The sequence below is a fragment of the Oncorhynchus kisutch genome, linkage group LG20 (genome assembly GCF_002021735.2).
Source record: "Oncorhynchus kisutch isolate 150728-3 linkage group LG20, Okis_V2, whole genome shotgun sequence".
Taxonomy (NCBI): Eukaryota; Metazoa; Chordata; class Actinopteri; order Salmoniformes; family Salmonidae; genus Oncorhynchus; species Oncorhynchus kisutch.
Genome location: NC_034193.2, coordinates 23,796,766 through 23,810,464, shown reverse-complemented (window position 1 = coordinate 23,810,464; position 13,699 = coordinate 23,796,766). Strand labels below are relative to the sequence as shown.

Sequence of the window (13,699 nt, the reverse complement as noted above, 5' to 3'; positions counted from 1 at the left end):
TTAATTTGATGCGTTTATAAAAAAAATTAAATAAATGTATTTATAAATACCCCTGAAGCTCCATTGTGGCTAACCTGGAATAGGAAGAGCCAGGCCTGCCCCTCAGTTGATCCAGCTCCAGCTGAATCCTCTCCAGCTCAGCTATGAGCTGGTCCTAGGAGAGAGAGACGGGAGCAGAGTACAGTACAGGATTACATAATATTACACTAAAGAAAAGTTTCAACTTTTTTTGACATGGATCTATTGCCCTATTAAAAGAACACAACAAAAGCACGGATACAGAAGCAGGCAAGAATAACTATAGAACAGACAGAACTAATTGATCACAAAAGTCTCTGTCTCAAAACACTGTTGTCGGTGCAGAGCAGTGTGACCGGTCTCCGGTTCTTGCACACATAAACCCTTGCGATGATAAAGAGGAAGTTGCATGTCGAGACTAGGGAGTACTCAAAAGAATTTGGTGGTTCTTCGAAGATCCTTAGGGTTCTTGGCACTGACGATTGCCCCCAAAAGGTTCTTCCATGAACCCCATAGGAGGCGGGGTTCATCGAGGAACCTCCTTAGTTGGTGGGGGTTCTTGCAGTAAACTAACTGCCCAACTGAAACATTTGGATTTGAAAGACAGCAGGTGCAGGCACTTAAACATTTTTAAAGATCGCCTCAATTTAAGGTACGTTTTGTCCCTTGTATGATCTAAATTCATACTGTTTTATGATACTATTTATCTTTTCATATTTGTGCAAATCTTTCTAAAATGGACACAATCCAGTGGATATCAATCAAGCAAAAAGGTATGAATATGTAGGCTATCTGTGTTGAAGGCTAGCTGTGTTGGGTGGCTAACCGCTCACTTTTGTGTCTGTGTCTGCAGGTAGAAGAGGCGGCATACAAAGGTATGTCAATTGGTATTGGTACGTCATGCAGATCCCCTTTACCATCCTCCTCCCTTGCCTCTTCAATGAATATCCCATCGGCCTTTACAATATGGACACGGTGTGGGTATGAAAACCATTATCGGAACAGTTTTCATCGTTCACATTCACCACAAACACCAAGGTACGAACGCTGTCGAGTGCATGTTTTGGTTAATCTGTATAATTACAACATTTTTGGATTCACAGACTTCACCCTCCCTCAACCTCCGATGAATACAACATGAAACCTGTTCGATCAACATGCACTGCAAATTCATTCTGGCTATGGATATGGAGAACATCAACACATTAGCATCCACACGCCAGATGAAATACCGATTGGACTTGGGGCTCTGCTGGGAGTTTACCTCATATTTCATATTTGAATTCCGCTTTGCCACTAAAACCCAAATAAACGCTGAGAACTAAAACACTGTGTTATTGTTGTGCGTATTGTTATTATTTATAATAATAACAGGGGAGGTAGTTCAAATATTAACCCCAAAAAGATTCCTCAAAAGGTTCATTGAGTATCCATTAAAAGTTTCAATTTGAACAACTCCCAAAAGGATACTCCAGGAACCTATTTCTTTTTAGAGTGAGCATAAACTACCTACCCTATTATTCCAAAAAGGGTTTGCAAAAGTCAGTGTATAGCCGTAAAAAGGCAGTCCAAAGTCTTCCTGACAGTTTTAAGTCGGTATAAAGTACAGCTGATGTGCTCATCACATGTATATACAGATGTAAAGTACAGCAACAACATACATAATGAAACCTGACCCGACTGGATACAATAAGGGGAAGACATGTACCTTGTTCGCTAGCAGATCATCTTGGATTTTCTTCATGTTTGCAAGCTCCTCTGACAGGGAATTCTAAATGAGGGGAGGAGTGATTGTGCCAAGTTGACTCATGTTTCCTGTTGATTATGTTGATTTAAAAAATAAATAACTTACTGAGCATTTAATGGTAATTTTAGCTTAACTTAGCGTATGTTTAACAAAGCTTTAGAGCACCTTCTCCTCGAGGGCAGCCATTCTCTCTTTGAGGTGAAGCTGCAGTCTCTCGTTGGACTCGGACAGTAGCTTGTCCACCGTGTCCGAGAGGCGTTTGTTGTGTTCGTCGTTCATTTTCTCTCTCTGCCTTGCCTGAAACGTAGACAAAAGGACACAGTCGGGGGGGTCAAGATAGAAAACAGATGTGAAGGAGAAAAATAATAACCAACTTTGGTTTCGGGTAGCAATAAGAGTTCAAACTGTTCACAAAGACAGGATTGGGTTTTAACTGATTGGCCAAAACGGAGGGTACGGAACACAATGTAACACTTCACCACTTATAGCCGCCATAATGTGTCGCAACTTGTCAGAATCCCGCATGTGACTTAGTAAAAGGCAAGTGGACAAACAAACAGAGCATTATTACCCTCTGCAATGCCTGATTTTTCTCTTCAAGTTGTGCCTCCATCTGTCGTAGTCGCTCCTCAAAATTCCCATGGCGCTCCTCTGCCTATAAAAGAGAAGCCAGAGGAAGTGACTGTACATGGGATCAAACATAAACTCAGACTAACACATTGAATGATAGATTGGCTGCCAATAAGAGGACAACTCAGGTGATACAGACGGACAGGCAGACAGACAGGAAACACAGGAGACGGACAAAAACTGAAACAGAGACGGACGCGTTCAGGTAGAATGTGGAAAAGACACGGATGGACAAAACAAAACAGTTCCACAGACAGACAGTTCCGATCCACACTTGAAAACAGGATCAAGACCGCGAACGCAGATATCCCGTACACGACAGTACCTTGTTGAGGGCAGCCACTCTCTGGGCGAGCTGGGCCTCGATCTCGGGCAGTGTCTCGGCCCTCTGCAGGGTCTGCTGGAGCTTCTGCTTGGCGTCATCCAGACGCTCCTGGAGCTGCCTGTTCTTCTCCTCACTCTGGCAACACACAGGAAGAGAGGGGGGAAGAGAGCGGATGAAGTCTGAGATATTCTGATACGCTGTACTAAAATCCAAGTCTGAGTCCGAGGGCCGTTTTTCTGCACCCGGATTAAGCCTTGCCCTGGACTAACACACGCTTTCAATGGAGATTCTCCATTCAGAATGATTTACCTGTCAAAGACATATCTAGATCCAGGAAATTGGCCATAAGAATCAGGCTCTAAGTATTAAAAGATGTTACTCTGGATATAACCTATCCGTTTGCACAGGGTTACTGTACATCTATGTAAGCCACGCTCGTAGTCGTTCGTTAACCAATTACCTGTCTGTGCAGTGACTCCTTGCTGGCCAGCTCATTCTCCAGCTTGTCTTTGACGTCATGTAGAGAGGTTGCTTCCCTCTGAGCACTGAGGTACCTGCAAACGACATGGACACATTGTTAGCAGGGGGGGGGAAGGAGGATATTACCAATGATGAACGTCGGTAATGCAGCATTGTAAACGCAAAAGCTATTTGGCACGAAAGGAACGTAAACGCTTTTCACCAATATAAAGGCGCCTAAATGATGCTCCACTACATCCCTGACCATTAGTTATGAACTTCCACTCTTCACAGCATGTAGAGACACAAGCCAACTCTTGCAGTGCGCTGTGACAATTGAAAATACCCAAAACAGTGAGATAAAACGGCGAGATAAAGAGGTAAGCTGCGAGGTACAGGTGTTGGTGACACCTTGGTGACAACTTTTCCGATAACGAGGAAAACACCTGGTGGTTTGGCACCATAGTCCCGGGTGTTAGAAATCGTGTTAAAAAGAGGGTTACCTGCGCTCTAATGTAGTGATCCTCTCCTCCATATCCTCCCTTTGGCACAGAGCCTGAATGATGCAGAGACATAGCGATGTTTAAAACATCCAAAGAAACACATCAATTATACATGGCACAAACATCTAACAGGGGAATGTGCACATTCAGAATTGACTACTGATTGACTATTCATTATCACATGTGTTCCGTCATTGTATACGTGCACAGGTCCTCTTGTCTATCTTGTCACTTACGGTTCTTCTTTGGTTTTCTATCCAAGAGGTACAACTTTAGTATAGGTATCACAATATAGGCACGCATGTGTAATATAAGTAGCTAAATAGGCCTTTATTATGTATTATAAACCATTTACTATTAAATGAGCAATCTGGGATTGGTACAGCCATTTGTTTGGACTTTGAAATGAATAGCCATGATGAATATGTATATAAATGCCTCTTTTCCCCAAATTCATATCTGTACTTTGAGATATTTGCTTTGGATGAACATAGTGGGATGGAACAGTCGCTGGAACAGAGAGGCCCGGGAGCTGATAGAATCTAAGTCTGGTGTGGGCAAACTACTGCCCGTGGATCGCATCTGGCCCACCAGCCAATTATCGTTATTTTGTTTTTTTGGGGGGGGGGGAAATTATTATTTTGTGTGAAATAAATGCTCCAGGATACATTTGAACATCTAAAACTAAGTAGAGAGTATGTAGAAATGATAATGGGCATATTTACTTTGTAAATAACTTCCTTATTTCTGGCCTGCAAATCAATTTTGACAAAGAAACCCCCCCTCCCCCCTCCCCTAGTAGAATTTCATAATCCCGATGTGGCCCTCTAGCCAAAAGGTTTGCCCACCCCTGATCTAAGGCCTTGGCCAAGAACAGATTGGCCTGACATACCTCCTTCACATCCCTCTGGAGCTTCTGATTGGCCTCCTCCGACTTCGTCACTTCCCTCCTGGCGGCTGCAAGCTGTTCCTCTATTTCCCCAACCTGACGTGACACGAGGAAGAGCCATAAGATGGTTAAGGGACAATAAGGGACCATAAACAGAACAGAGGGCCTTCATGAGTGAAGACGTGAAGCACTGGTTTGGGCAGAGGCAGGTTTATGTTACCTACATAGAAAAAGACTGTCATGCACTGTGTGGTTTTTGCAGAACAGATGCAATGCTATGACTGTCCACAAGAGGGAAGAGGGGAACTGGTTTTAACAATCTTCATACAACCCCCAACCCGAATCTATTTTTCTTTATCGCTCTTCTCTCTCTTCTCTCTTTTTCACCCTTGTTCTCTCTCTCACTCTCTCTCACACACACACTATTCTTGGGAATGGTTCATAACGGTATAGGCTAGATTATGGTTCATTATAAACTAGGCAATGCATACATATACCGTTACATGTAGGGCAGGCTACATACTCTCTCTCTCTCTCTCTCTGTCTCTCTCTCTCTCGCCCTCTCTCTCTCTCTCGCTCTCTCTCTCTCAAACCAACCTGTCGACACATAAGGGCCAATCTTTCTTTCAGCTGGGAGAGCTCGGCTCTCTGCCGCTCTATCTCCGTTTCTCTCTGTCTGTCGATCTCACCGTCGTCCAATCCAGAGGAGGGTCCATTGGGTAGGCGCTGTTGTCGCCGGGGAGATGGCATCGAGAAAGGAGAGCGATGGGGAACAAGATGAATTAGACCCATCATCAGACGGTTGACGATCAAAGAGACAGACTGAAGAAGAAAACGGCATCATAACGCCAGTTATCTGCTAATGTGCTGCTGTTAACTTTAGGACACAAACAAACACAAACACTGGAAACGATGTGCATGAATCCCCCCCTTACGTCTTTCCCGCCGTCCAACCCTTGTTGTCGTCTTTTAATTTGGTCTCTTAAAGAGATCACCTGCAAGAGAGGTAAATGGTGAACAAAATATATTGAATGCATTTTGTTATTATCGCGAAATGGAGCATTAACGTGCTCTAATAAAACATGTGTATCCCGTATGGCTTTTACCTCTTGAGCGGACGCTTGTAGTTGATCCTCCAAAAGAGTCACTCTCTCAAGGGCCACACGGAGTCGCTCTCGAACCTGATGGGCCGAAAAATAAGAAATGACTGAGAAACGCTGAGAAATGTGTCTGTATGGATCTTTTCCATCAAAGCAACAAACAAACAAAAACGACTGTTGAGAGAAAGCTACAGTAGCTGCTTATTAGTTGGGATGGAGACCCCAAAATGGCAGCCTGGTCGCCCACCTTCTCATCCAAAGCCTTGTGGTGCTCAAACAGGGACTTGAGGGCCTTGAGGACCTCCACTTCACTGGAGACCCCCGCCGGGGACTGGGCCTGCCTCTTCACCACCGTCATCCTCAGACTGCGCTCGTGACGAGACACAAGACACTCCAGGTGCTCTAGTAGCAACTGCGGAGGGAGAGAGAGATAAAGTGATTGAGGTAGAAGAAGAGAGAGAAAGAGAGAGAGAGGCAGAGGAGTAAGAGATGCAAGGATGGAGATGGAGAGAGAGGCAAAGTAAAAGGGGAGAAAGAGAAAGGAGAGGAAAAAGAAAGAAAAGGGAGGAGAGAGAAGGTAAGAGAGGCGGGGGAGGAGAGGGAGAGAGACAAGGAAAGGTGGCAGAAAGACCGAGTAAGATTGTTTAGAGGGAGCAGAGAGGGTTGGAAGAGCATGTAGCAGAAAGAGAAGGGGGAGAAACATGTGGAGAAAAAAGGAGGGAAGGAGAAAATGTGAAAGTGAGTACTAGGGAGGAGAAGAACGAGTATTTCGAAGTCGATGCCACAACTATGATGTGTGAGAAAGAACAAACACAACTGCTGTGAGAGTGCTAGTCAGTAAAATGGCCGATAAACATCTTACACGTGTGTTGTTTCTCTCCGCCTTGAGCTCAGCAATCTCCTCTTCCCTCTCCAGTAGCTGCTCCCGGCAAACATTCAGCTCCTTAGTCAGCACAGCAAACTCCTGCACAGCCCCCAAGCAACATAACATTCATGAACAATATGGGCGACCTGTAACATGCTCACATGCACACAATCAAAATAGATGCAAAATGACAGGAAATATACTTTGACCTGCAAGGTGTGCAACCAACTCTGTTAACACTCACACGCACGCACGCACACACACACATGCGCACACACACACACACACACACGCACACACGCACTATCAGTCTCAGGCTCGTAACCTCCTCTGTGAACTGGCCTTCAAGGATTATATCACTGTGTTACACAATGACACTGCACTGAAATGCAATGGAGAGGGGAGAGACACTCACAGCATTGACGTGTCACTTACAGTGCAAAACTGGAAACACACTGTCAACAACAGTATTGCCATCACAAGGTAATATAACATGCAACCATCATTTAATTATTCCTTATGATCACAAGCCTTCCCGGGGAAAAAAAACATGATCTCAATTACTTGGAGGGGGAAAAAAAACACCAACAACTTTAGCTTCATTTTGTAGGCACAAGGTTTAGAACCTTTGTTGTTGAGGCACAAGAACCACTTGACTACCTTCAGACTAGAGGACTGCAACGGCGACGTGTTACGTTGCAACGCAAAGCCACAGTAACAGTTGCATTCGAAATGTAAATCGGAGATAAGAGAAGGGGGAGTATACAGATGGTGACACAGTAGGACCGTTGGCGCTCGGCCTTCTGGGATTGGTCCTTGTTTGGGTTAAAGCTCTGAATTTCACTTGGCATCTCTTCTCATTTCTTTTTTTATTCCATCTCTCTCTTATTCTCGCTCTCTGACTGTATGGTCATTGGATAGACCATGGGCTCCATTCATTAGCACTCAAATTGAAAGAGTAACATACAAACATACCCTTTATCACATGGTCCAAATAGGTTGTCGTGTGCTATGTATACTGTACAGTTCACATACGTTTGTTTGTTTATTGTACGGAATGTGTGCTGTGTACTTATATATGAAACGTATTAGCTCCAATCTCAAATCACAGAACGGTGTTGGGGTACTGTTCCACAATCTAGTTTTCACAATAAGCTGTGTGTGTGCCCAGGTAGAGGATGGGTTAACAAAGATATGTTTCATCGAACCTGATTTAAATATGATCTTTTTAAGGGAGAATATACCCACTGAAGAAGATTAGCCCTCCACCTACGGTGGCCATGAAGGTCAATCTAATGAAAAATATGAATATAGTACTACTGTCTAATTCCCTATTAAGCTATTGCCAATAACTGTATGGTTATGACCGTGCTAAAAACAAAAAACAAAAAAATCCCTCACTCTGAGATGAAAAATTGCTAAAAGAAAATGCTGAGATAACCAAGGGAGCAAAAAGGCAAAAAGGGAACACAAGCACAAATCCTCTCCATGTGTAAGCACAATACTAGTGTGGCTATTCTAAAAAGGCAGTAGTAGAATGAATTGATGTCCCTGTCTACAGCCTATAGTTATTTCTCTACGTGGTGGATGGAGCACACTGATCTGTCACTACAGGGACTTCTTTCGAGCCAGCTTGGCTCTGCAACTGACACATACACACACACGTACGAACACACTCACACACACATGCGGTTTTACACACGCACGCACCACACACACATGCGCACACACAACACACACACACACACACACTTAGACATGCCAATCACACCCACATTGTCACATGAACATATACTGACAGTACCCACACTCATACACCGATGTACTATACACAACCCCCCGTACTAGGCCTGGGTGATAATACCGTTTATACCGTATACCGGGATATTTCAAAATACTGACGGGGTTGGTGGGTGCGTGCTACGCCACTGCTTCTAACTATAAGTTATGTATACCTATAAGCAATCGAAGATGTAATAAATGATATCCAGCTCAGGCCTCCAGCTATGCATTCGGTTTGCTAACTTGCTAGCTAAGTGGCTAGATGTCAAGATCAAGCTTCTTGGTTACAGCAGATCCTCCTAGATCAAGATCCCTAATGTTTTTTTGTTTCGCTTTTTTTTTTAAGCGCCCCTTGTGTGCAAATTAGGTAATACATGGTACAGAAACGATATGACGGTATGAAAATCTGGATATCGCCCAACTGTACCCCATATACACCCAAACACAACTGCACCACACACACACACACACACAAGCACACAAACACACACACTATACTGTACCTGTGGCAGGGCGATGGACAGCTGTCTCGAGAGGGAGTCCTTCTCGTGGCCCAGCTCTCTGAGGCGTAGCTGGGCCGTCCCAAGGCTGTCTTGGGTCTCCCTCAGGCTCTCCAACAGCCTCTCCCTCTCGGTCAGCATGTTGACCATCAGGGATTCCAGGTTCCCTGTGCTGCCTCCCTCGTCACCCCCGCCCCTGGATTCCCCTCGGCCACCGTAGCCCCCTCCCCCCATGGCCCCACCAGGGCCTCCAATCCCAGCCCCAACCCCAGGAGAGGAGGGGCCTCCTCCTCGCCCGTCCTCCGAAATGGTGGGCATCACCTCACACATCATCATGAGACTGGAGAGAGTGTGGTGGGCTCCAGGAGAAAACGTCTATGTTAGGAGTGCTTGTTTACGCAAAAGCCCTGTGTGCAGGGGTTCCGTAGGTCAAAGTGCGTGTATGTGTGATTCGTGGACAGAATGTCAATCTGTTACCTCACTTGCATGCGAGCTTCTGTTTGAGCCTGTTAATCTCATCACTGAAATGACAGTGTTAAAAAGAGAAATCGTTGCTTTTTTTCTTCTGCAAAAATAGCTTTCAACCAGTCGTGTTCAACGCTTCCTCTTCACTCTCTCTAATTTTATCTATTGCCTTACTTATTTTCTCCAAAACAACACCAACAAATAGGCCTAGTGGATTTTTCTCTCTCACAGCTTTTTCTTACTATGCAACAATCTGAGTTTTGTTTACCATGATGGAACTATGTGATCTTGAAGGACCAAAGCAGTAAGAAAGTATCTATGGGAAACTGGGCTGTGGTTTGAATCTAGGATTGGCTGAGGGTGAGGAAGGGGAGGGGCCGCAGGAGAGGAAGGCCCACCTTCCGACTCGGTCCACTGGTTGGGTCTTCACAGCACCGGGAGCGATAGCTGAAAGAAATGAAGATAGACAAAGTGTCACACTAGTCCCACCTTAGTTAACACACTGTATACAACAACATAGAAGTTAGGCCAATTCTACTATTACTGTAAGACAATGGCACAAACAGAAACCTTGTACTGCAACTCTTTGTAAGTGTAGACAGATAATAACCCGAAATATGCAATTTAATGTACAGGGCATGGGTCGTGTTCAGCAGGGCTGTAACGAATCTCTTCGTCGTCTGAGGAGGAGTAGGAAATATCAGACCAATATGCAGCGTGGTAAGTGTTCCTCATAATTTATTTGACTGAACGCACAAAACAAAATAACAAAGTGAAATGGAAGAAACGAAACAGTTCTGTAAGGTGACAAACACTAAACAGAAAACAATCACCCAACTCAAAATGGAAAAACAGGTTACCTAAGTATGGTTCTCAATCAGAGACAACGATCGACAGCTGCCTCTGATTGGGAACCATACCAGGCCAAACACAGAGATATAAACATAGAAAACACAACATAGAATGCCCACCCCAACTCACGCCCTGACCAAACTAAAACAGAGACATAAAAAAGGAACTAAGGTCAGGACGTGACAAGGGCAAATGTTTTAAATGTTTTGCAATGGAAAACAAAACAAACAGTGTTCTTATTGGACAAGTTCAGGTGGTACCTCCCCATTTCAAAATGTTTTCTTCCTACTGAACATGGCCCTGTTATTGACAACATGCAGGAATGGCCCAAACACCTCAGGCTCAAGGAAGTGCGTGTTATATGTATTAGTGTATTCTCTGTGATGAACCGAGCCAAAACAAGTCACCAAGCCTGGTCCTGGAAAGCTGCAGAGTTTTTTTTCTGTTTCATCGTATAATAAACACACAAGTATGGAAAACCTGGTGACAAATGACAATGAAAAATATTTTGGTTTCCAGCGAGATATTCTTTCAACAAATTTGAATGGAACTGAAAGGGAGAAGAGCCATTGAAACTAAATGTGGTAGGGGGTGAACTGTTGGACGTTCTTGACTTTTGATTCCCTTAAATTTATTCTCAATATTTCTGTATTATGAAATGTAAATGTGATGTAAGGTATTGTATTGATGTTAATCCCCAGTTTTTTTTTATTTATCCCAAAATGATCTAAATTAAGATTTTAAATAAATAAATAAACAAACATAGTCCATTAAATATGAAATAAATGAGTGTTCAGGCTTTTGTGACTACACGGACTTATGTAACGTAATCTAAAGGCAGTTCCAGAACCTCGCCTCTCCAGACCGGGGAGCACACCGGCACATGCTGGTTCTGTAGTCTTTTTGAGAGAAACTAGTACTGGTACAGTAACAACAATGGGCTGTCCGGGAAGACTACAACTCCCAGACTACAACTTCAAGCTTATTTCTCACACCTGTCCAGTTGGAGATAGGGCAAGTCAGGCCATCAGAACCACGAGTCAGTCTGGGTATCCACTTTAGCCAGCATTCCCTCCATGACCTGCCAGGAGGGTAATGTCTGGCTAACTGTAACCCACCCAGCACCTATTGCACCTGAGTTACTGCTGCTGCTATTTCAGCCTCTTCCATCTCATCCGGGAGTGCTGAGGAGGACCACCAAGGCCCTCTTTCATGCAGTAGTCTCCAACCCTGGTCCCGGAGAGCTACTGGATGTGCAGGCTTTTGTTCCAGCCCAGCAATGACACACCTGATTCAGCTCTGAGGTAGAGGAATGTAGTGATGCCCAGTGCACTGCCTGTAAAAGGGACTAGAGAGACAGACTATAGAGATGGATATTTACGGTGACACATTGATAAGCAATGTAGAACACTGCCATAAGCTCAAAGCACAAACAGACTGGACAACCAGGCATATTGCCCTTTGCCCATTAGCCTCTGCACTTCAGGACCAGTACTAGACATGTCCCAAGCCAGGCTCCTCCACAAAACATCATCCCAATAATAATGTAGTAGTACTTTCATTATATTTGTGCGGTAGGCTATTCAAACATGTTAATGGCAATACAAATAGCTGACACAAGGATACAAAGGCGACAAACCTGCTCACGTTATTTTATAGAGTCAAAGACAGTTGTGCTTGTGATAATATTTCCATCATTTTTTACAGCAAGAAAAGGACAAATAGGGCCAACTGCTTTTAGGCATACTCGGCTTATGAAAGCTAGTTGGTCATCTAGCACCATTGTCTTTTATGCGACTGACACACTGACTAATATGTCACGTGGACTAATATCATCAGAGTTACTAAATTATCTCTGTATACTATTTATCATCATTATTGTCATCATCCTCATCATCCTCATAATCTCTGTCAACAACCCACAGCTCTCACATTGCTGGTTGTGGTTGTTCCCAGTCGAGAATAGTGACTTATCTCATGGTTGCTCTCTATATGGCCAATTAGGAGCAGGCCCCAATCTTGAACCGCATTAGGTTACTAAAATATAAGCTGCATACCAATGGGGGGTTAAGGGAAATATAAAATGATCGAGAGAGAGAGTGAGATGAGGAAGGAAGGAAAGAGCAAGGCAGCAAAAACAGCACTGTTCACCAGACATTGGGGCGGGGAGGAGTGTGGCTCCTGGCTTTCACTATTGCCGACAATGGAAGAAAGAGGGGCATGATCTGTTCAACATACATTTTAGTCTATATACACAGCAATTACACACACAGAAAAATTATATATTTGACATTTTTACGCATTAATGATGACTGATATGGCAGTTATTTGTCCTGTGTCACATTATCCACAAGAGCGAATACAACATAGCCTCTTTCCATCCATCTCATACCACGAAACGCATCATTGGAATCAATAACTGATTTTTGGCAGCTAGGCAGACAGAATGAAAGAAACGGAAACCAATCAAACATGCCTTTAATCGCATCCCCGACGGTGTTTCAGTGCTGAAAATGAAGCGTTTGGACATGCTAGGCATAGATATACCTCCATTTCTGAATGTATGGAAGAAAAAAGACGATTTGATAAAACACAAACAGCCCCAGACAACTACTACTACATTCGTATAAACGAATAGCCTCGACGCACTACCTGTATTTGTCCATGATTTTGAGACATGCCTATGTTCATAAAAACATCCGCAGTTTGCATTAAGATATCTCGATGGTTAACTCTCATCATGGCATAGGATATAGGCTACTCGGTGTATGGACAACAGAAATACACAGAACGGGTTCGAAAATTGCATGTCACACATTTTGGATACAATTTAGTCCAGAGACAAACAAGAGACAAGAATGGTGATAAGAATATTCTTGGAATTGGTTGCTTCCTAAAGGTAGCATATAGGCTACGATTTTTCGTTTATTATAGGCTTATAATTAACTAGGTAATGCATATAACGGCTACATATGCTGTTAAATGTAGACAACATTATATTTATCTCTCTCTCTCTAGGTATCACCTCACCTAACTGTATGCAAACGCAAAAGGGAGCGAGCGCGCGCGCCCTAAATAAATCGCGGTGTGTGTTGCTAACGCACCTGTCAATGCCTGACATTCCGAGCATTGAATCATTTATTTTATTTATTTCCCTCCCTCCAAAACGCTTTCCCCCTCCCTTCCGACAATACAATAAACATAACTGGTTATCGGCTACACACAAACGCGCACACATTTTCACGGACTCATTTGGACCGTTACAATAACGCGTGCATATTTTCTCAATTCATGCCATAAAAAAATTGGGTTGCGAGGAGTGGTGGAAGTTCCATCCTTACCACATTCATCACGCGACATCCATATTGCTCAAATCTGACGTTAAATATTCTTCGGATCCATCTCCGCTGATTTTGCCTCTTTCAAAAACCCGGATATATGGTTCCCCCCGTCTCTCTCCTTTCCACAAACGGCATAAGGGAGCGGGGAGCAACGCTACACCACCTTACCATAGCATCCCCCTCTGTCGGATTGGAAGGTAATGGGTCTTAAAGAAACATTCTC

The 13,699-nt window shown here is 43.8% G+C and overlaps 1 protein-coding gene across 12 annotated transcripts in view; it reads right to left on the bottom strand.

The window, feature by feature from the left end:
* Positions 1–13,686, bottom strand: part of LOC109865507 (liprin-alpha-3) — a 39,130-nt gene extending 25,444 nt beyond the window's left edge. For 5 of the 12 annotated variants that reach the window (XM_020453750.2, XM_031799045.1, XM_031799047.1 and 2 more), the window contains exons 1-15: positions 13,477–13,683; positions 8,822–9,730; positions 6,534–6,635; positions 5,919–6,083; positions 5,678–5,752; positions 5,507–5,566; positions 5,169–5,297; positions 4,575–4,667; positions 3,683–3,735; positions 3,181–3,274; positions 2,721–2,855; positions 2,337–2,420; positions 1,931–2,062; positions 1,727–1,789; positions 51–154 (exon numbers count right to left, since the gene is read on the bottom strand). In XM_020453750.2, coding sequence (XP_020309339.2) covers positions 51–154; positions 1,727–1,789; positions 1,931–2,062; positions 2,337–2,420; positions 2,721–2,855; positions 3,181–3,274; positions 3,683–3,735; positions 4,575–4,667; positions 5,169–5,297; positions 5,507–5,566; positions 5,678–5,752; positions 5,919–6,083; positions 6,534–6,635; positions 8,822–9,154 — 1,622 coding nt within the window. In that variant the 5' untranslated portion in view covers positions 9,155–9,730; positions 13,477–13,683. Of the gene's footprint in view, positions 1–50; positions 155–1,726; positions 1,790–1,930; positions 2,063–2,336; positions 2,421–2,720; positions 2,856–3,180; positions 3,275–3,682; positions 3,736–4,574; positions 4,668–5,168; positions 5,753–5,918; positions 6,084–6,533; positions 6,636–8,821; positions 9,731–13,476 lie in introns of those variants that run through there. The other 7 variants (XR_004204423.1, XR_004204424.1, XM_031799048.1 and 4 more) reach the window with 5 other exon arrangements.
* Positions 13,687–13,699: the final 13 nt, after the last annotated feature.